Source organism: Podarcis vaucheri (genome assembly GCF_965113315.1).
Source record: "Podarcis vaucheri genome assembly, chromosome: 16".
Classification (NCBI taxonomy): domain Eukaryota; kingdom Metazoa; phylum Chordata; class Lepidosauria; order Squamata; family Lacertidae; genus Podarcis; species Podarcis vaucheri.
In genome coordinates this window covers 10,499,428-10,521,476 of record NC_138754.1, presented here as the reverse complement: position 1 = coordinate 10,521,476, position 22,049 = coordinate 10,499,428, and the positions used below count along the sequence as shown (strand labels likewise).

Here is a 22,049-nt window from a genome sequence, read left to right as displayed (position 1 = left end):
ATTGTAACAGAACTGAAACAATATTTTTTTTTAAAAAAGAGAAAGATGTACCTACAACACAGAAGTAATAAAAGCAGAGGTTGTGCTCGAACACAGCTCAAGCAAAGGCTCGCTCCCGCATGCATTCAAGGCACTACGCTTACATGCAATACACTTTGCTGGGGGTAGACAAGCCTCCAGAGCAGGGCTGGAAGAATGGCAGATGAAGATGATGGATTTTTCGGAGCTAGCCGACCTAACCGGAAGAGTCCGCGACCAGAAGGAGGAGGAGTATCAGGAAGAGTGGGTTAAATTTAATGATTACTTAGTTAAATATGTTAAGTTAAATTAACTGAAAACAGCTTGCAGACACATAATTGGCTTAGGATATTATCTATGTTAAGTGTCGAATTAATATGTTTAATTTCATAATGTGAAGATCTAAGGATGTTAATGTTTAAGTTAAATTTTATAAGAACTGTGATTTGGAAAACCGTTAAAAGGATATGCAATGAAATTCAACCAAGGGGAAGCGAGGAAGTCACGTAACAACGTTAATAAGTGTAATTTTCAGTAAGGCTATGATTTATGTTTGTTTGTGTTATGTGTTTGTTTGCTTATAATGTTGTGAAAACCAATAAATTTTATTTTTTAAAAAAGCAGGGCTGGAGGAACCTGTCTGGTCCTCCAGCCGTTGCTGAACTGCAACTCCCAGCAACCCCAGCAGCCAGCAACACCCAAAAGGTCGAGGAGGGCATGACGGGAGTTGTAGTCCCGCAACTCGCAAGGCAAAAACATTACCCTCCTTTCCAGGTGGACGCGCGCCTCTTCCTCATTCCTATCTCTGCGGCTCCATTACGCCTCGCCCAACCCACCGCACGTCCGGCGACGCCAGCACACGGCGCGTTCTTACGTCGCCTTCCGTTCCCTCCCTCCCTCCCCCGTACGTGCCGTACGTGGCGTGCGTATGTGCGTATGCTGGGCGCGCGTCGATCGCGAGCGCAACGGCGACGGCGACGCATGCGCGCCGTCACTCGCCCGTTCGCTCGGAGCAGCTGGCTTCGTCCCTCAGTTCGGGGAAGTGGGGAGACGAGGAGCCGCCGCCGCCGCCAAGACGGACTTCTTGTGGGACAAGCGCACCGGGCTGGCGGCCAAGAGGGTGCGGGAAAGTGTGGGGGGAGGGCTGTTCTGGACGGGGTGGGGCGAGGGGAGCTCGCCCTCCGCCCCTCCCCCCGCTGTGGGGGGCATCTATGGGGCAGGACGGGGGGGGGCTCATGAGGGGCAGACCAGGCCCAGGGGGTGCTGTGGGAGGGGGGTGACCTGGGGCAGCTCTTCCCTCGGTTGCCTTTCATTCTTATTCTTATTAATCACCTCTCATTAATTACCTCTCAGTTAATTACATCACAATAATGAGGGTCGTGAACAGTTATTACATTATTATGTACAGTTGTTTCGTGAACAGTTATTGCATTATTATTACTATTACTATTCTTATTAATCACCTCTCATTAATTACCTCATTTAATTACATCACAATAATGGGGGTCGTCAACAGTTATTGCATTATTATGTACAGTTATTTCGTGAACAGTTATTGCATTATTATTATTACTATTCTTATTAATCACTTCTCATCAATTACCTTTCAGTTAATTACATCACAGTAATGGGGGTCGTGAACAGTCGCCCCCACAACCACACTTAGGCCTTGGGAACAGCCAGGCGACCCCAACAGGGTGGGCCTCTGAGAGAGCCCTACTGGCAGCCTTATTTAGTTTCCTGTATAGGCCGCTCGATTGTAAACACAGGCACCCCTCGGAGTGGCTGGGGGAAAAGACTGGAAAGCAGCGAATAGCTCCGTTGGTAGAGCATAAGGCTCTTAATGCCAGGGTCGGATGGGCAGGAGGTTGCGGGGGGGGGGAGTCTAGATGACCCTCGTGGTCCCTTCCAACTCTGCAAGTCTGTTATTCCGTGAAATTGTCCTCCTGCTGCTGCAGTTGTAGTGGGTCAGGAGGGGCAACTCTTCACTTGGCTCTCTCATTCTTTGCTCTTGTTGTCGTTTATCGCATTTGTATTCCAGCTTTACTTCGAGGAACTGAAGGTGTTATTGCTGGCTTGTGCGCTCTCTCTCTCTCTCTCTCCCCCACCATTAATCACCTTCCCTAGCACTACATCATCACCCATTGTTGTTGTAGGGGTGGTGATTAACAGCAACCACAACCACACTTAGGCATTGTTTCCAGCGCAGTCCTAATACAAGCAACACCAGGATGTGTGGATTGTGTTGGGCTAAGAGCCCAACGTCAGGGTGTTATTTGTTTCATGTAATTTATTATCTGCAGCTTGATTGTAAAAACCAAATAAGCCTCAAAAGGGTTTACAAAAAGAGTAAAGCGGTGAAATTATCAGTAAAGAAACCTCAGCTATTTAAAACAAAAAACCAGAACCAGATTAAAATGCGTGTCAGCATTCTGCGTATCTGGATATGCTTGTCTAAGCAAGAAAATGTTTTTGGCAGGTGCTGAAAAAAGTACAGCGAAGTTGTGTAGACCTGCTGGAATCGGGAGCTGTGTCTGTTAGGACTCACCCTCTTTTGACTATTTTAAATACTGAATTTTAAACAGAAGAGCCTAAGAAAGGGCCTGTCTAATCCAGCATCCTGTTCTCAACAGTGAGCAATCAGATTTTCACGTTCCTGTGAGAAACCTGCAAATTATTTTAAATTGTTGTAACCCTGTCCTGGGACCTGCAGGTGAAAGACAGGCAATACCAATAATAAAAATAATATTCGAAACATTTGTATACCACTTAATTTTTTGCGTTTCTATGTGGTGCCTATAAATGACAATCCACCGAAAACAGGACAACAAGCAAATTTACCATAAAATCAAACGTTTTATTTATTAGTTGCTTGTTACCGAGGGTGGTTTTCATATACATTCAGAGAGAGAGAGAGGCCAACTTAAAATCTGTTGACTTCTGTGGGTTTACTCTGAGTAGGACTTGGTTTGATAAAATTCCGTCACTCCAGGGGAGATGGGGAGATGGGTGACAAGAGCAGCTCCTTTGGGGTGGCTTTTCATTGCAATAATAATGGCAATGCCACTGTTATTTCTTTATTACATGTATATCCCACCATACCTCCCAAGGAGCTCAGGGTGGCATACATGGGTCTCCCCCTCCCCATTTTTATCTTCACAAGAACCCTCTTAGGTAGGTTAGGCTAAGAGACAGCAGCTAGCCCAGGATCACTCACAGCTGAGCGGGGAATTGAACCCAGGTCTCCCAGAGTTCTAGCTCACCACTTGAACTTTTATGTGCCACACTGGCACACTAACACGGTTAACAGCAGTGCTTTTATTTTTTAGGAGGAAAAGGTTCTGGTACTCACCGTAAGATAAAGGCATTTGAAAGCAGCCCTCTATCAGGAAGTCTTCAATGCTTGATGTTTTATTATATTTTTATATTTTGCTGGAAGCTGCCCAGAGTGGCTGGGGAAACCCGGCCAGATTCGGGGGGGGGGTATAAATAATAAAATTATTAAAGTAATTATTAACATCATGCCCTTTATATACCCAAAACCAGCATTGTAGGGTGACTACTGTAGCTTTTCAGGGGAGGAGGCTGACTTTCTTTTCATTACTATGATTTTGTCATTGAATATGAAGAGTAATGACATTGTTGAGTAATGTGTCTGTAACAGATGCAGCACAATTGTGTGTGAAATGTGTTACACTGACAGCAGGGTAAGAGGCTGGCTCCTGCTAGCATTATTTATTAGTAGTATATCAGTAGTAGTAATAGCAGTAATGACTTAACAACAGTAGCATTGTTAATAGTGTATTTGCAGTATTTTCAACACCATAATTGTATCTGAGGTGGGTGACGAGAGTAGTTTTTCAGTGCAAGTGTTGTTGTTGTTTAATAATGATGCTTATATTATTCAATCCTGTAATTCATAATATATGTAGCAGCGTCACTGATGCTGGATAGGAAGGACAGATTTTCAAGGGACAGGTTCTGTTTTTAAAATTAGTTTCATTAATATTAATGATAAATTAACAGCAGCTTTGTTAACAGTGTGTCGTCGTCCCCCCACCCCATGGGTGGTCCGGAGGCTGACAAGAGAGCATTGCCTTTTCAGAGGTGGCCCCTGCTTGTGGAATGCTCTTCCCGGGAAGGCTCACCTGGCACCATCTTTATTTCTAGTTGCTAGGCAAAGACTCTCCTCTTCACCTGCACTTTTGGCCCTTAACTTGAAGGGTTTCAGGCATTTCTGGCCTCTTTGAGTGGGGCAGGATCTGTGAACACTGGCGGAGGAAGAGGAGCATGGGGGGGAAGCTCCATGAAGCTCCACCACTGTCTGTGAGACCCATCTTTTCAAGATGTGGTTTTAAGGCTTTTACCCAATCTGTTTTAATGAAGGTCGCTTTAGATCACTTTTGTGAGGAAAGTGACTAACGAATATAAATAATATTTTTATATGTCATCATTTGTTGGCAAGGCGCCTAATAAATGCGTTCTAGGTGCTGTAAAAAAAGGTGTGGTGTGGATGCGACCTAAGAAACTGATTTAGATACAGACTAAGAAATGGATGTAGATAAATAATTCTGGACTATTTGTATATTGAATTATTTTTATCCTACTGGGTTGTTGTTTTTTAAAGTCTGTAATGAATCCTGCTGCCTATGTGTGTCCTAGCTGTCTTATTCTGCTCCTTTTACAGTTCCTTGTTTTTTTAAAGTTTGCTTTGTAAATTATTAGTCTGAACTGAAAATGGAGCTGCATTTTTGTGTGTGTCCCTTGTTCTTTGTCTCCAGCTCAGCTTTGAGTTTGTTTGTTGTTGGTGCCGTTTTTTTTTTCTTTTCCTGCAGGATTTCTAAAATGGTTTTCTTTGTAGTTTTTATCTCTTTCGCATGCTGCTTTGAATGTGTGGAAAGGTGGTGGGTTGCATAGATTTATGAATCTCAAGCTCTTCTTGGCATGCTCAAACTCTGGAATGTGCTCCCACCTGAGCAGGTACTGAGGGCCGCCTATTTGGATGGTTTCAAGTTTAAAAGAGAATTAGGCAAGGTCATGGAAGAGAAACTTGCACAGCTTCCTGTGTATCAGTGAACACAAGGATCTCATGGCGTAGAGGTGGGCAGAAAGACTGGGGCGTGGGGTGTAAGTTGTGATAGATTGGCAAGGATTTGTGATTCTCAGCTGTTTTAACAAGAGCGGTAACGAAAGCTCCCCTCCCACAATGGTGCATTCCATGGCATCTTTTATTTAGGTGTAAGTCCCAGTGTGGCAGTTGGAATTTCCTCCCCAGATTACAATTGCTGTGAATTCAAAGCAAAGGCGTGGGCAAGTGCATGCTCTGAGGCACTGGTCAGGAATGGAGGGAACTGTAGCCCTGCAAGATCTGGAAAGATACAGGCTCCTCCATCCCTGGGGGATAGGAAGAGCTATTTTAAGAGCAATTTGGAAACTCTGTATGGTCTTTTAAATAGCTCTTGTAAATGGCTCTTGATTGGATGTAACAGCATAATGGCAGGGCTTTTTTAATTAATGAAAACTTTCTATAGATTAGTTTGTGTCAAAACACTATTCTGTTGACTGCTGGGGAAAACCCTTTGTTTCATTTTTTTGCAATTCAAAACAGGCTCCTTCCCCCCCATTAACGTTTTAATTGCTGCTCACCTGGGTGGCCATTTTAGGTAGCCCCATTTAACCCTTCTCTCTTTTCCTTGCAGATGCCTCATTCCAGAAGGTTCCGCTCTTCAGAACGCAGCAGCCGGGGCAGCTTCCACGAGCGTTACAGAAGCCGCAAGCACAAGAGGAGGCGGAGTCGCTCGCGGTCGAGCAGCAGCGAGCGGCGCCACCGCAGGGAAGACAGCTATCATGTCCGTTCCCGCAGGTGAGCGCGTGAGCAGAAGGTACCAAGAGCCAGTGCTGGCTGTGGCACCTGAAACAGGACCTTAGAAAAGAGTGGCTGGAGGTTGAATGGCCTAACCTTCCCCAGCCTGGTGCCCTCTAGATCAGCCCTCTAGATTCAAATGAAGTGGGTTGCAAAGCCTCTGCAAAGTCATTCGTAATTGTATTTATATGCTGCTTTTATGCACCAAAATAATCATGCTCCAAGTGGCTTAAAACAAAGAAAACAGGAACATACGCATTTCAAAATCAAAACAATAGCAAATATAACAACGTACAAAAAGCAACATTTCATTTCTGTAATTTTAACTATAGCATCCTATAGTAAAAATAGCAAGGGAGCTTGAAAGTTTCACCTTGGTCCTAGAAACAAGCCTCCCATTATGTTGTTGCAAGTTTTATAAGCAAATCCCAAATCTTTATTGCTTGTAATCCTTTAAGTGGCCTTTTTTATTTCGTTGGCCACTTATGATGCTGTGTTGTTAATTGTGGTAATAAATTGGTTGGTCACCATTCCAAGATGCTTTGGACTTGCAGGTCGCCATGCCAAAAAGATTGGGATCCGCTGTTCTAGATGACGTTAGACTCCAGCTCCCATCATCCCTGACCATTGGCTGTGCCTGCTGGGGCTGAAGGGAGTTGGAGTCTGGAAGGCATCAGTTCAGGGAAGGCTGAAGGTCCCTGAAGCTTCGGTCTATATGGTGCGTGTGTGTGTTCGCAATGCCCATTCTTCCACGTTTTTGAGATGTACACCTAGGGGGAAAGAAACATGGTAAGCTCCCTGATGAGGCCTTTTTTGTTTGTTTGTGTATATGCACAGCTGTCAACTTTTCCCTTTTCTTGCGAGGAATCCTATTCGGAATAAGGAAATTCCCTTTAAAAAAGGGAAACGTTGACAGCTATGGTGTGTGCGTTTGTGTATATATGGAATTCCAGAGGGGTAGTTGTGTATGATGCAGCGTACATAAAGGAAAGTACTTCTTCACACAGTGCACTGTTAAACTATGTAACTCGCTTCCACAAGGGCCGGGCTGGCCACCAGCTTGGATGGTTTTAAAAGAGGATTAGAACAATTCCTAGATGATGAGGCTATCAATGGCTAATGGCACAATGGCTATGCTCTACCTCTACTGTCAGAGGCAGCAGGTCCCTTGATACCAGGAACTGGGAACCACACATGGATTGAGTTGCTGCTGCCCTGAGGTCCTGCTAGCAGGCTTCCCAATGGGGCATCTAATTGACCCCAGTGAGAACAGGATGCTGGACTAGAGAGGCCATTGGTCTGATCCAGCAGGGCTCTTCTTGTGTTCTTGCGTAAAGAGGGCCTCCTCTGACACTTTTATAAAAACTGTTTGGTGCACAATGAGTGGCTGAGAAGAGTGAGAACAGTGGCTGAGAACAGATACGTGCATAGCACAAAGGACGGTTGCAAACAGGGGCTGGGGACAACTGTTGATTAAATGTGAGGGGTGTCGCTTGTCACTGAGATGCAACAACTTTGCATGCCGCAGCTCTTACATGTCACAGCGCTTGGGTCCGGGGGGCTGGGCAGGCAACAGGCAGAAGCTGCAGGTCGGGGGGGGGCAAGCCTGGCCCAGGCGGCACTGTGAACCAGCCTTGCCCAATGCCCTTTGCCTCTGCTCCTGGACGCTGGCTGAACTTTGCCATGTTTCTCCCCCTCTGCCCTTCTCCCAGCTACGATGACCACTCCTCCGATCGGCGCGCCTACGACCGGCGCTACTGCGATGGCTATCGGCGAGACGGGTACAGCCGCGAGCGGGGCGACGCCTACTACGAGCCTGACTACCACCACTCCTACGAGTATCAGCGTTCCCGGGACGGCAGCTACCGCAGTTGCAAAAGCAGCCGCCGGAAGCGACGGCGGAGACGCCGCCGCAGCCGCTCCTTCAGCAGCTCCTCATCGGTGAGTAGTTGTTGCGGCCTCCGAGCCTCCAAAGGCAGCCAGAGTTCTTCTGTGAGAAACACATCTGCGCAATGGATGCTTTCGAGGCCCTGGCGTTAGTCCCGAGCCCCCTTCCCTTCCAGAAACGTCCACGCTGCTTGGAGGCCTGTCCTGCTCTGTTGAGAGTCCTAGATTGCTCCCGCCCTTGTCTTTTGGTAAGGATGGTTACTAGTTATAATGGCTATGCTCTGCCTCCACAGTTGGAAGCAGTAATGCTTCCGAATACCATTCCCAAGAGGGAGAGCGCTGTTTTGCTCAGGCTCAGGGTGCTGGACTGGACGGACCATTAGCCTCATCTGGCAGGGTTCTGCTTGTGCTCTTACGATGGACTGCAAATGCTGCTGCATTAGGGAAGTAAAAAGAGTCCCGTCTCCCCAGCGGCCAAGCTGGTCCTCCTGTGATTGGAGCGTGATGGTAATAGTCCTCTCCCTGGCTAATGTTTTCTAGGGGGCAGGCTGCCCCTGATCTCAGAGGTAGCTCATAGCCGTCATGACAACCAGCCACTGATGTCCTTCCCCACCTCATGAATTTGCCTGCATCCCCTTTTAAGGTCACCTGAGGTGCTCTCGGAGGGCTCAGGCCAGCCAGTGTCGAGGGTGGACGAATGCGTCCCGATCTGAGAGTTTTCAGACTGCTCTAGACACAGAGGCAAGGCCTGTGATTTTGTGCTAAGAAGAAGATTCACAGTTTGACTTCTTGCGACAACAGCCTCGCCACGGGTGGGTGTGAATGATTTCAGCCTATCCCTTGCGGTGGGCTTCCTCAGCTTGTTTGCTCCCAGGTGGCTTTCTTCACCTCTACATGCAAGTAGGGAGTAGAGGCCTCTGGAACCCTGCTGGCTCCATAGTCTAAATTTCAGGACCATGGTCCATCTAGCTCAGTATTCCCTACACTGACTGGCAGTGGCTCTCCTGGATTTCATACAGGGGGGTCTCTCCCTGTCCTACCTGAAGATGCAGCATCAGCAAAGCAGATGCTGTGCCCCTGAGCTATATGTCCTTCTCCCCACCCTGTTGTAAGCCCAACAGGGATGCCAGACTGGCAACCTGTGAGAGTATGAAATAGGAAACCAACTTTGTATTCCATCTATCTAGCCCAGTCTTTACATAGTCTGACCGGCAGTATCTCTCTAAAGTTTCTTTGGGGCAGAGGACCTTTCCCAGCCCTACAAGGAGGCGCCAGCAACTGAGCAGGGGACCTTTTTCACTTGCAAAGGTTGTAGTTCTTTGAATTCTCTGCATATGAAGCTACTGAATACTGAGTCAAACAGCTGGTTCATTTTGCCCAAGACCAGCTCGCTTGATAGAATTTGAAGAGGTTTTTAAAGTGATCAAGCTCTGTGTTATAGGAAGAAAACAGGTAGACCTTTTGTATACTCCCAGAACAGTGGGTGCCTGACAGCTTTTTAACAGTTCTCATGGAGAATCTGTGGCTTTCCTGATACAGCTGGACTACAGCACGACCAGTGATTATGGGAGCTGTTGCCCAGCAACTTCTGGAGGTTGATAGGTTCTCTGTCGCTTCCGAGGACAGGCAAGGGGCTTTATTGTAGAATTGGTGTGTCCCCAACGTCTGATAGCCGACACACATACCTTTCCCCGAAGTAACAAATGAGGATGTCAACAGTTGAGGACACAATTCCTTCTTGCACCTGAAAAAAGGTTGACTTTGAGGTTCTGTAAGAGTATGAACCAACAACTCCTTTGTTTCCTGTCGTGTGTCTGCTTGTCCTGGTCATACCTCTCGATTGGAAGGCCAGAGCAGTGACTTAGTCCAGAGATGCAGCAGGCAGCCTCGTACAAGAGCTCTTGCCTCTCTGTATCGGAAGGATTTGAAATCACCCCATCACACACTGTGCAAGCATGCTGCAAAATTATCTGCTCCCCCCAAAGCAGCGGCTGTTCAGAAGGAGGCATGGCCAGAGCGCCAAATGGTGCAGAGAAACAACAGTCAGGCTCTTCCACTCATGAGTCCTCTGGACTTTTGGGAGCCTTGAACCAGGAAATGTTCTGGTACATGGATGTAGGTACATAACTGACCCAGCTTTTTTAGTTAGTGGATAGAGCTCAGCCAAAGTTCCACCTTACGGGGAGCTGTGTGCTGCACCCTAATTTCTCTCCTCTTGGTAACTGGGGAAAATGCGCCCTGAAGTTATAGCTTCTGGGAAAATGGGGGATCTTTCTTAGACCAGTTCAGGCCTTTTGCCCATCTAGCCCAGTAGATTCTGACTGTCAGTGCTTCTCCTTGATCTCGGGCAGAGAAAGGTCTTGCCCATCACCAGCTGCCTGGGCCTTCAGTCTACAGAGCATGTGCTCAGCCATCAAAGTCCAGTTCCTTCCCTTCTCTGCATGGTGGGGGTAAGCAAGTCTAGGAGGCTGGAAAGGATGAGGTTGACCATGGAGGATTCCCACCCCTTGCCACTGATCGTCTGGTGGGGTCTGCTTCCAGCAAACCCCATCCCTTTCCTGTGGTTGCTGAGCTTCTAGTTGGTGAGCCACGCTCTGTGTGCTCTTCCAGCATGTAGACCCTATCATGCGAGGACCCGACTTTTCTCTCTGCCCTGTCCTTCTGTACTGACTTGGGTGGGTCTGTTTTGTGGAAGACTTTCTCCATATATATATATATTTATATATTTTACTACTACTTCTTTGATTATACATTTTATTTTTGTTTTTTAAAAAGAGAGATTTCCTAAGCTAGTGTGTGTGTTATCTTGACTTTTTTTTCCCTTGCAATATCCCTTATCGTTTATATATATATGCGCCTCTGCGCCGTATGAATTGGCCTGGGAATCGTCCCTCCTTCCTTCCTCAAATCTGCCAACGGGCCTACCTACCATTTCCATGGGTGACGCTTGGCTGGCTGGCTTGCCCCTGCGCTGGTTTGAAAACGCCCCGAATTGGCCGGGTGAATGAATGAATGAAAACACGAAAACCCTCCCCTCCTCCGCCTGTGCCTGCGTTTTTGGGGACCCCCCCGCAGCGGAGTCAGCAAAGCGGCCGGAGAGCCAAGAGCGTGGAAGACGACGACGAAGGCCACCTCGTCTATCGCATCGGCGACTGGCTTCAAGAAAGATGTACAGCCAAATCGTAACATAATCTAGTCTCTAGTTAAGCTCCCGTTGCAGTCGCGCAGTTGCTCTCTTAGCTTCCCCTTCCCGCCCTGTTCCTTTTTTATTTTTCTTCGCAGTATTAATTGTTGTTGTTGTTATTTTTTTTAAGGGAAAAAAAAAGCCCAGCCCTTCTTCTGTTTCCTTTTCTTTAAAGAGTCTCCCTTCCCAGCTCCTTTCTCTGTTATCTTTTCATATTGTTACCCAAAGTGTCAGGGATTGAATTAGTTTGCAGGGGCCTCCCTGTCTTGGCTCTTTGAGCTGGCAAAGGCAGCCTTTGTGATGGTGTGTTATGCGCTGTGACCAGACACTGCTTGTTCTCTTACATTCTCTTTCTCTCTTTCTCTGTCTCTCTCTCCTTTCTCAGACGAGATTATTAGCACCCTCGGAGAGGGCACTTTTGGCCGGGTGGTACAGTGTGTGGATCACCGCAGGTGAGTGAGCAGAAGGTGGCAGAAGGAAGCAGTATTTGGGATTCTTGTCTGAGCGGCAGCTCTGCTGGCCACTTGCAGCAAACATAGCAAATGTGTTCTGCTTAAAGGCTTAGGGGGCTGAATCTTGCATTGCGGGTTGGAATTGCTTTTCTGTGAGGAACAGCAAAAGCACCTGGGCATCCTCCAGCTTAGAAAAAAGGGGTGACTCAAGGGGTGTGAGGGACGCGGGTGGCGATGTGGGTAAAATCTCAGTGCCTAGGACTTGCTGATCATAAGGTTGGCGGTTCGAATCCCCGTGGCGGGGTGAGCTCCCGCCGTTCGGTCCCAGCTCCTGCCCACCTAGCAGTTCGAAAGCACCTCTTAAGTGCAAGTAGATAAATAGGGACCACTTACCTAGCGGGAAGGTAAACGGCGTTTCCGTGTGCGGCGCTGGTGCTGGCTCGCCAGCGCAGCTTCGTCACGCTGGCCACGTGACCTGGAAGTGTCTTCGGACAGCGCCGGCTCCCGGCCTCTACTGGCCCGTACGGGCAGGAGTATCTTTACCTTTACCTTTACCTTTACAAGGGTTGTGGGGAAGGGCCCTAGCTCACTGCTAGTTTAGCTGCTTTACATGCCGGAGGTCCCAGCCTCAGTCCCCAGCATCTCCAGGTAGCCCTGGGGAAAAGGCTCCTGTCTGAAATCCAGGAAAGTCAGCATAGCCTGTACTGAACAGAGGAGACCCAATGGTCTGACTCAGTAGAAGGCAGGTTCCTAGAGTGTCTCTGTAATATTTGCTTGATACAGCGGTAGCTCAGTTGGCCATAGGTCAGTTGTAGAGCATCTGATTTGCGTACAGGAAGTCCCAGGTTCAAGCTGAAGGATCTCCAGGTAGGGCTGGAAATGTCCCCTGCTTGAAACCCCAGAGAGCCTGTGCCGGTCAGTGTAGACAGTAGTGAGCTAGATGTTCTAATGGTCTGACTAGTACAGGGGTCAGTAATAACCACTTCTGGAGGGCTCCACAGGTTCTCTATAGTCAGAAGTTGAGAGGATGAATAGCATTTCAAGCATCTCTCCCCTTCTTCCACCCAAATACCTCGATTCTGAGATACTTCTCCTGCATTCCTCCCAAGGGGAAATACACGGGTGGCTCTAAAAATAATCAAGAATGTGGAAAAGTACAAAGAGGCAGCTCGGCTGGAGATCAACGTGCTGGAGAAAATTAACGAGAAGGATCCGGAGAACAAGAAGTGAGTAGCGCTAACACATCTGGAAATAGGTGTGTGCACCCTCTGCAAAATCTCTTGTCACGGAGAAGAACTCTGGCCCAGCCTTTTCCCCCCTGGTTTGCCTTCCTAGACCAGGTCCAGGAACTCCTGGCTTTCTCCTACAGTGCCACCTAGTGGAGATTACTTCTATATCTGTAAAATAACTCAAGGGCAGTGTAGAAATGTTTTTACCAGCGGTAGCTGGTGGCCATTGGGTTAGGCAGGTTAGACTGAGAGAAGTAGCAGCCAGCCTATGGCCCACCTAGTAAGCAGAGTTGTTGCAACAGCCAAGGGGGGAGCTGAGCATCGCTGTTCTCTGAGCACAATTCAAAGTGTGTGTGCTGACCTTTAAAGCCCTAAACAGCCCCAGTCCAGTATACCTGAAGGAATGTCTCCACCCCCATTGTTCATTGAGGTCCAGCGCTGAGGGCCTTCTGGTGGTTCCCTCCCTGTGAGAAGTGAAGTTACAGGGAACCAGGCAGAGGGCCTTCTCGGTAGTGGCACCCGCCCTGTAGAACGCCCTCCCATCAGATGTCAAAGGGAAAAATAACTACCAGACTTTTAGAAGACATTTGAAGGCAGGGAAGTTCAGGGAAGCTTTTAATGTTTAATAGACTATTGTATTTTAATATTCTGTTGGAAGTCGCCCAGAGTGGCTGGGGAAAACCAGCCAGATGGGCGGAGTATAAATATATCATCATCATCATCATCATTATTATTATTATTATTATTTATTATTATTTATTTTCTCAGCGGAGGCAGTGGAGAGGCCTTGACTTCCCTTCTCTCTCCTGCTTTAACCTGATAAAACGGCTGCAGCTAGTTGAGGGGGGAGGGTTTTTGAAAAGAATAATCTTTTGTTGGATTGTTATATACAATGGCAATTATATAACATGACATCCCCCCCACCCCTGTAACAGGTATCAGGCTGCACATTAACATGAACGATTCTTATAAATATCTACATGTTATCTAAATGTCTGGCATGTAACGTTCTGGAGACAGCACAAAAAATGTGCTATCTCTCTGTGTCATTCCCAAGGAAGAAATACAGTTCAAGCCGTCCTCTTCAGGAGAGCAATACATGCAAAGATGCCTTGTGGAGAGTTTTATCTTCAAGACCAGTTTCATTCGTATCTGGAGTAAATGGCCACCATATTGCAACCCCCCCCTCCACCCTATTTTATAACTTCTGAGTTATTTTCTCAGTAGTGGCCAATTACCAGACATTTTTGTACCCCGAGTCGTGGGATAGTCCTTGTGTGAGGCCCTCAGGGTTTCAGCCATAACTAGCCGAGTGACCACTAAAAGAATAGGCAATAAATATTTGTGAGTCCCATCACTCTCCTCCTCATGTAGACCGATAAAACAACTGCAGTGAGTGGCATGGAGGAATCTTCAACTGCCTGTGCCTTTCTCTGTCCTCCAGCCTGTGCGTGCAGATGTACGATTGGTTCGACTATCACGGTCACATGTGCATTTCCTTCGAGCTTCTGGGACTCAGCACCTTTGACTTCCTGAAGGACAACAATTACCTGCCTTACCCCCTCCACCAGATAAGGCACATGGCCTATCAAGTGTGCCTGGCTGTCAAATGTGAGTGCCAAGGGCAGACACGGGCAGGGGTGGGAGGGCAAGTGGGGACAAGAGGCTGCAGGAAGACACAGGCCTGCTGGATCCGGATGGTTTAATGCATTTGTTTATTTAGGCCATTTCCGTAAAAAAAAAAAAAAAGGCCTGCAGCTCTTGAGTTGCAGCTTCTTGTAGTTTAGAGAAAAGCTGAACAAGAGGTGACATGAAGTTTGTAAAACAATGCATGGCCTGGAGAAAAGTACACAAGAGCCCAGCAGGATCAGTCCAGTGGCCCGTCTAGCCCAGCATCCTGTTCTCACAGTAGCCGGCCAGTTGCCTAGAAAGCAGGACCCAAGCAGAAAAATGCAGTTCCCTCTTGCGTTTTTCAGCAGCTGGTATTCAGTAGTATAACTACAAACTTGCCTCATAGGGGAGTTGCAGGGACAGACCCGGAACATGGCGTCTTCCCCCTTCCTGGACTCTGGAACCTGAAACAGGTTCTTATATTTTGCGTACCCGGAAGGCAGCCACCTGCACAAAGTCGAGAGGTTTTTGCATCTTCGCAGACACCCCCGCCCCACTCTGTCCTCCATCCTGGCAAGCCAGAGGGATGGTTGCAATTCAAAGACACGTTCCAGCCACACAAATCCACTTCAGGAGGAGACAGAGCAGGGCTGCTGAGAGGTGTAGTCCGAGGAGCCTCGCAGAGACTCAGTGGAGAGGTACCAGAGTCCACATTTGGTCTTCAGTTCCTCACTCACCTCTGCCATAGATCCCTGGAAGGTCAGGCTTGCTTTGCACGAAAAATGCCCACGCTCAAACTTTGAAATCTCCAGTTAAAATAATCCCAGGCAGAAAAGCCAGACAACACTCTTGTGTGCCCTTTGATGAGACATTACTCTCCGGCAGTCTCTCTTTGTAGAAAGCAACTTGGTTATGTTCAGCTGCAGCCAGGAGGGAAGTGCCCCCTATAAGTGGATGTGTTAATCCTGGAAAGATGAAAATGTTGTCTTTAAAAGGTTTCAGAGGAGAGGGCTTGGATGGGAGGGGTGCTCACCTGTGGCCTGGTTCACGTGGAGAACTTTTAGAGCTGTGCAGGATGAACGAGTACAGCTTTTCCTACCTTGTACCCACCTCTTGTGTCAAAATCTGACCTGGTTTCATTCCCTCCCTCCCCCTCCAGTTTTACATGAAAACAAGCTCACGCATACGGACCTCAAGCCCGAAAACATCCTCTTTGTCAACTCTGATTATGAGATGACCTACAACCTGGAAAAGGTGAGTCTGTGTGTTGGATAAATCTGTATTGTACTGCAACAAACAGGCCAGCAGCAGGGATGGCCGAAGCTCTCTTTGCGTTTCGCAGTCTGCGTAGCATTAGCTCCAGGGAGTGACGAGCAGGGCTGCTTGGCAGGATATAGGAAGCTGCTAGGCACCAAATCAAGACCATTGGGCCATCTAGCTCAGTACTGTCTACACTGACTGGCAGTGCCTCTGCAGGGTTTCAGGCAGGGAGTCTCTACCCACCCTACCTGGAGGCGTCAGAGAATGAACCAGGAATCATCTGCATGTAAAGCTGCGTCCTTTCCCCATCCTTGCCTGGGACATCAATCAAGGCGTGGTGAACCTTTTTCAGCCTGAGGGCCACATCCCCTCTTGGGCAATCTTCCAGGGGCCAGAGACAAAAGTGTGCAGAGCAACAAACACCAAGTTTCCCCAACGTACAGTAGGCTAGTTTCAGTGTTTCCCAAACTTGAGTCTCCAACTGTTAATGGACTACAATTCCCATCATCCCTGACCATTGGTCCTGCTAGCTGGGGATGATGGGAGTTGTAGTCCAAAAACAGCTGGAGACCCAAGTTTGGGAAACACTGCTACCCACATTCTAACCCCCCTCCTTGATCTTCCAAGCAAGAGGCATTATGGGAGTCCCAGAGCATACTCCAGCCAAGCAAAAAATGTTCAGAAGCCAGGGTGGCAGGTGAAGCAGAGCTGCTGAGGGATGTGGCCTGGGGAAGTGGGGTGTGGCCAGATATAGAGGCCTTGGGGGGGCTGCACATGGCCCCCAAGCCTGACGCCCCCCCCCCTCCACCCTGAATTAACTGCCCCTTCCCCTTCTTTTCTTCCCTTGTCTCCCCCTCCCCACAAGAAGCGAGACGAGCGGAGCGTCAAGAACACGGCCGTCCGGGTGGTCGATTTCGGCAGCGCCACCTTCGACCACGAGCACCACAGCACCATCGTTTCCACGCGGCACTACCGAGCCCCGGAAGTCATCCTGGGTCAGTGTCTTGGCGTTCATTTGATTTGGGGGTTGCTAGTGAGTTTGTGTAGGTGGGCAGGGCAGGAAGATCTGCGCAAGACTGGGCTGGTGAGGAGAGGTGGGGCAGCAGTGGGGCTTGGCAACCTACTGAAATTCTTTCTCTGTATGACAGAGCTCGGTTGGACCCAGCCCTGTGACGTCTGGAGCATCGGCTGCATCATCTTTGAGTACTACATGGGCTTCACTTTGTTCCAGGTGAGCATCTCACAAGGTCTGTAGCACAAATTGCCTGTAGCATCGGTTCTCAAAACTCCATCCCCAGTACATCTGCAAAGACCTCACTGCAACACTGGCAACCAACTGTCAGGGGCTGGACTGAGGAGGAATGGTGGGAGCCGCTGCCGCCGCTCACCTCTCTCTGCAGCTTCCTGGGGAGAGGAGGACAGTGTAGATTTAGAACGGTGGTTTGCCGAAAGGCATAGTTCAGAGGCTGACGAGGGGGAAAGCTGGGATATACTGGGGAGCAGCAGGAAGGAGCAGCATTGGGGGAGAGACATTTAACAGACTCAGTGTCTCTTGAAAGCATTCCTGATCCTCCCTCTCCCAAAACCAGACGGGCTGTGTGAGCAGCAGAGCAGAAATCTCAGAGGCAGAAAGCAGTGACCAGCCGGCGCAGGGGTGATGTATATTAGGAGGGACTGAAGGGGTGGGACTTAGAACAACACCATTATTGTAAAGACAGCGTTCCTTTGTCTCTCTTTGTGAATGCAATCATACCTCGGGTTAAAGTTGCTTCAGGTTATGTGTTTTCGGGTTGCACTCTGTGGTGACCCGGAAGTAACGGAATGCATTACTTCTGGGTTTCGCTGCTCGCGCATGCGCAGACGCTCAAAATGATGTCATGCGCAGAAGCGGCGAATCACGACGTGCAGAAGCGGCGTGCGTTCTCTTCAGGATGTGAACGGGGCTCCGGAATGGATCCCGTTCACATCCAGAGGTACCACTGTACTGAAAAAATTATGTGGTAAGAACTCTTTCGGTCATCTGCCTTTTGACTGCCACTGGGGACGGATCGTAATTCCCTGAAGCCTTGATAGAGCTTTGACACCAACTTCAAAACGAAATGTTATTTTGTCATATGTCTCCAGCAGGGAGACAGCCAGTCACGTTGCCCACCAGCTGCCTCTGGGCTAAAGCTCCCAGCATGGTGCTTCATTTTCTCCCCCCCCCCAAAAAAACCCCACCATTTTTCAATCCCAAGCTGTTTTTCTTTCAGACCCATGATAACAGAGAGCATCTGGCAATGATGGAGCGAATCCTGGGTCCCCTTCCATCGAGGATGACCAGGAAGACCAGGTGGGGCCTTTTTGGTGCTCATGTGTGAGATGGGATGGGAAAATCTGAAACGCTTCCTTCCTTTGGGGTTGTTGGGTGGGTGGCTGCTCCCTAACCTCTCCACTCACTTGGCTTTTTGTACTCTGGACCTCACCTGGCCATTCCTCGTTCACTGCAGGAAGCAGAAATACTTCTACCACGGCCGCCTGGACTGGGACGAGAACACCTCTGCTGGGCGCTATGTTCGAGAGAACTGCAAGCCGCTGAGAGTAAGGCTGCTTTGTGATGGGAGAGGGAGATCTGGAGGGATGTCACAGGGTCTGGGAGAAGGGTTGGGCAAGGCGGGTTGGCTGGCACCAGTGGGAACTCTGGGTAGGAGCGAAGAGCAGCTTTCACCTACGAAGTGGTCATATACCGAGTCATAAGGGAGAGCCTGCTGTTTCAGGCCAATGGCCCATCTAGTCCATCATCCTGTCCTCACAGTGGCTGACCAGGTGCCCCAATGCGGAACCCTCAAGCAGGTCCTGAACACAAGAGCAACTCCCCTCTAGCCATGGAATAGCCAATTGGTAGCCTCACCCTCCCCAAATTTTCCCAACTCTCTTAAAGCCATCCAAGCTGTTGGCCGTCACTGCCCCCTGCGGGAGCAAGTTGCATAGTTCAGCTGTGCGCTGCGTGAAGAAGTCCCGTGTTTTATCTGTCCTGAATCTTCCAAGTTCGTATTCCTTAGATGCCCCCAAGTTATAGTGTTTCCGAGTGACGGGGGGAGTCTTTACCCTCTCCACTTTCTCCAGGCCATACGTCTCTGTCATCCCACCTGTTACTCACTTTTTTTCTAAACCAGTAATAAAAGATATATAAGCTAGGTGCCAAATGGCTGCTTCAACTCAGGGTTGCAGTCTCCAAAACAGAATGTCTCAGTTGCCATTTGGGGGCCAGGCGGCTCAAAGGTCACATTTTTCAGTACAGTGGTACCTCTGGATACGAATGGGATCCGTTCTGGAGCCCCGTTCACATCTAGAAGCAAACATAACTAGCGATGGCACATCTGCGCACACGTGCGTCGCTTTTCGTCGCTTCTGCGCATGCACGTGATGTCATTTTGAGCGCATGCACAAGCGGTGAAATCCGGAAGTAACGCGTTCCATTACTTCCGGGTTGCCGCGGAGTGCAACTCAAATGCGCTCAACCCAAAGCGCATTCAACCCGAGGTATGACTGTACAACTTTTTGCTTCCTGAATTTCGTTCTGATTGTGCAGATAAAATATAATGGATAGAATTCTACAGGGTGGGGTATTAGTGTGTGAAAACAATCCACCAGATCCAAGAATCCCCTGGCATTCATTTCCAGATGGTGGAGATGTCAGGTGCCATCCATGTGCCCAGGCATCTTCACTTGGTCGCATGTGGTCGATAGCCAGGTGCAAAATACGCATGGCAAATTTCGAACGTTGCTCTAAACCTAAGAATCGCCTTTCCTCATGAAGGGGGTTGCTGCATCCCCTTGATCATTCCGCTTGCCATTTGGGAAACTTTTCCCAGCTCTAGGTAAAGGTAAAGGGACCCCTGACAATTAGGTCCAGTCGTGACCGACTCTGGGGTTGCAGCGCTCATCCCGCTTTACTGGCCGAGGGAGCCAGCGTACAGCTTCCGGGTCATGTGACCAGCATGACTAAGCCGCTTCTGGCGAACCAGAGCAGCGCACGGAAACGCCGTTTACCTTCCCACCAGAGCGGTACCTATTTATCTACTTGCACTTTGAGGTGCTTTCGAACTGCTAGGTTGGCAGGCGCAGGGACCGAACAACAGGAGCTCACCCTGGCCCGGGGATTCGAACCGCCGACCTTCTGATCGGCAAGTCCTAGGCTCTGTGGTTTAACCCACAGCGCCACCCGCGTCCCAGCTCTACAATACAGTGGTACCTCGGGTTAAGTACTTAATTCGTTCCGGAGGTCCGTACTTAACCTGAAACTGTTCTTAACCTGAAGCACCACTTTAGCTAATGGGGCCTCCTGCTGCTGCCACACCGCCGGAGCACGATTCCCGTTCTCATCCTGAAGCAAAGTTCTTAACCCGAAGCACTATTTCTGGGTTAGTGGAGTCTGTAACCTGAAGCGTATGTAAGCTGAAGCGTATGTAACCTGAGGTACCACTGTATCCCTTTTGTGGTGAGGCTACGAGAATGGCACACAGCATCCCCCTAGGTTTGCCTCCAGCAGCCGGTCTTTCCTTGCGTTCTGACAGCCGCCTTCTCTTTTTTTTTTAAATATTTTTATTGGTTTTACAAAATTTTTATAGACAATACAAACAAATAAAGAAACAAACAAACATGTATAATTTCATATCCTTTTTTCATAAACCTCACTTCTCCGACTCCCCCAAACCTCCCCTTTCTACATCCCAATTTCCAAATTTTTTCAGCAAATCCTAAATTTATTTTTATCAAATTTGTCCCTTATTTATTCTTTTCTTTTACTTAATCTTTTGTCGCTGTAATCTCCTTTTTTCCTAAAACCTCAACATTTTAGCATTCATCAATTTTATAATATTTCTTAAGATAAATTTTAAATTTTTTCTTCATCCGCCGTCTCTTTCCCCTGATCACGGATTCTGCTGGTCATTTCAGCCAGTGCCATGTAGTCTATCACCTTCATCTGCCATTCTTCCAGAGTGGGTAGATCTTGAGTCTTCCAATGCTTTGCGATGAGTATTCTTGCTGCTGTAGTAGCATACATAAAAAAAGTCCTGTCTTTCTTTGGCACCAATTGGCCGACAATGCCCAAGAGAAAGGCCTCTGGTTTCTTAGGGAAAGTACATTTAAGTACCTTTTTAATTTCATTATCTATCATTTCCCAGAAAACCTTAATCCTCGGGCATGTCCACCAAAGGTGATAAAAAGTACCTTCAGTTTCTTTACACTTCCAACACTTATTATCAGGCAAATGATAAATTTTTGCTAGCTTGACTGGGGTCATGTACCACCTGTAGATCATTTTCAACAACCGCCTTCTCTCCACAGAGGTACCTGGCCTCCGAGGCCGAAGAACACCACCAGCTCTTTGACCTCATCGAGGGCATGCTGGAATACGAGCCGGCCAAGCGGCTGACACTGGCCGAGGCCCTGAAGCACCCCTTCTTTGACTCCCTGAAGCTGCAGCCTGGCCCCAAAGCCTGGGACTCCAGCCGTGACATCAGCCGGTGACCAGCGTAGTTCCTCATCCTTGACTCATCCCGCCCCCCGCCCCACCCCCCGATACCTTCCCGCACATTCGGCCCCTGTGGAGGCTTGTGCAGGTTACGCTCATGCATTTTGGTGCTTTAAAAATAATAATAACAGGGACGACGATAATACAGACTGCGTCCTGATTGACCACAGGCTCCCTTTTTTGTTATCATGTAAAGCTTGTTAATATGTGAGATAGTGTGTGTGTATATATATAAATATAAATATCTATAAATATATATATATATAAACATGCAGGAAATCTTGTGGCATTTCCCGCCTGCCCCCATTCCTGTAAATAATGTGACTCTCCCTCTGAATCGGTGCCCTCTTCTCCTCTCCTGCTCCTGCTGTACATAATTCCAGCCCCCTCTCTCCCCTCTGCAGTGTGTTCTCCCATGTAAGTTATAAGGCTGGTGGGATCCCCTTTGGGGAATTATTTTTGGATACTAAACCATAGCCCATTCCAGTGCCAGGATTTTATATGGATTTTGTACAGTCTTTGTGGGAAAATGAAATAAAATCTGACATGAATTAATGCTATAAGGACTGCTGGTTGGGATGCTGGTTGTACCCGTCTCCTTCCTTCTCTGTTTCGTTTGCCCACCTCGGTCCTGACAGTGGTTAATAGGATTCCAATGGGAAGTGGAATGTCTTAATAGTCCGCTGCCCCAACTATCATTTAAAGTTTGGTAAACTTAAAATGGGTGGTATAGTGGTTGGAGCAGTGGGCTAGCACCTGGGAGACCAGGTTTCAAATCCTCACTCAGCCGTGTTGAGATTCCTGCATTCCAGGGGGTTGGACAACTCTCGAGGTCCCTTCCAACTCTACAGTTCTATGAAGCTCTCGCTGTGTAGCCTCGGGCCAGTCACTGCCTCAAAAGACACCCAACACCACCAATTTGTGGAGGGCAGGGTTGCGTCCAAGTCAATCATAAAGTAGACCCATTGGAAATGAACCAGGCAGCGCTAGGCATGTCCATTCAGGTCACTGGGTCTAATTTGAGTAG

At 48.4% G+C, this 22,049-nt stretch overlaps 1 protein-coding gene across 4 annotated transcripts; it reads left to right on the top strand.

The window, feature by feature from the left end:
* Positions 1-979: 979 nt before the first annotated feature.
* On the top strand, positions 980-21,585 carry CLK2 (CDC like kinase 2). 4 transcript variants are annotated; one of them, XM_082202319.1, is made up of 13 exons: positions 980-1,138; positions 5,718-5,881; positions 7,594-7,822; positions 10,844-10,937; positions 11,338-11,404; positions 12,514-12,630; positions 14,078-14,244; positions 15,404-15,498; positions 16,370-16,499; positions 16,653-16,735; positions 17,757-17,836; positions 17,994-18,084; positions 20,836-21,585. In XM_082202319.1, the coding sequence occupies exons 2-13, from the start codon at positions 5,718-5,720 to the stop codon at positions 21,016-21,018; spliced, it is 1,500 nt and encodes a 499-aa protein (XP_082058445.1). In that variant the 5' UTR covers positions 980-1,138; the 3' UTR covers positions 21,019-21,585. The 4 variants fall into 4 exon arrangements, with proteins under 4 accessions (XP_082058445.1, XP_082058444.1, XP_082058443.1 ...); XM_082202318.1 differs by having other exon boundaries at positions 1,005-1,138; positions 16,373-16,499; XM_082202317.1 differs by lacking the exon at positions 980-1,138 and adding an exon at positions 3,711-3,857.
* The last annotated feature ends 464 nt before the right edge of the window (positions 21,586-22,049 follow it).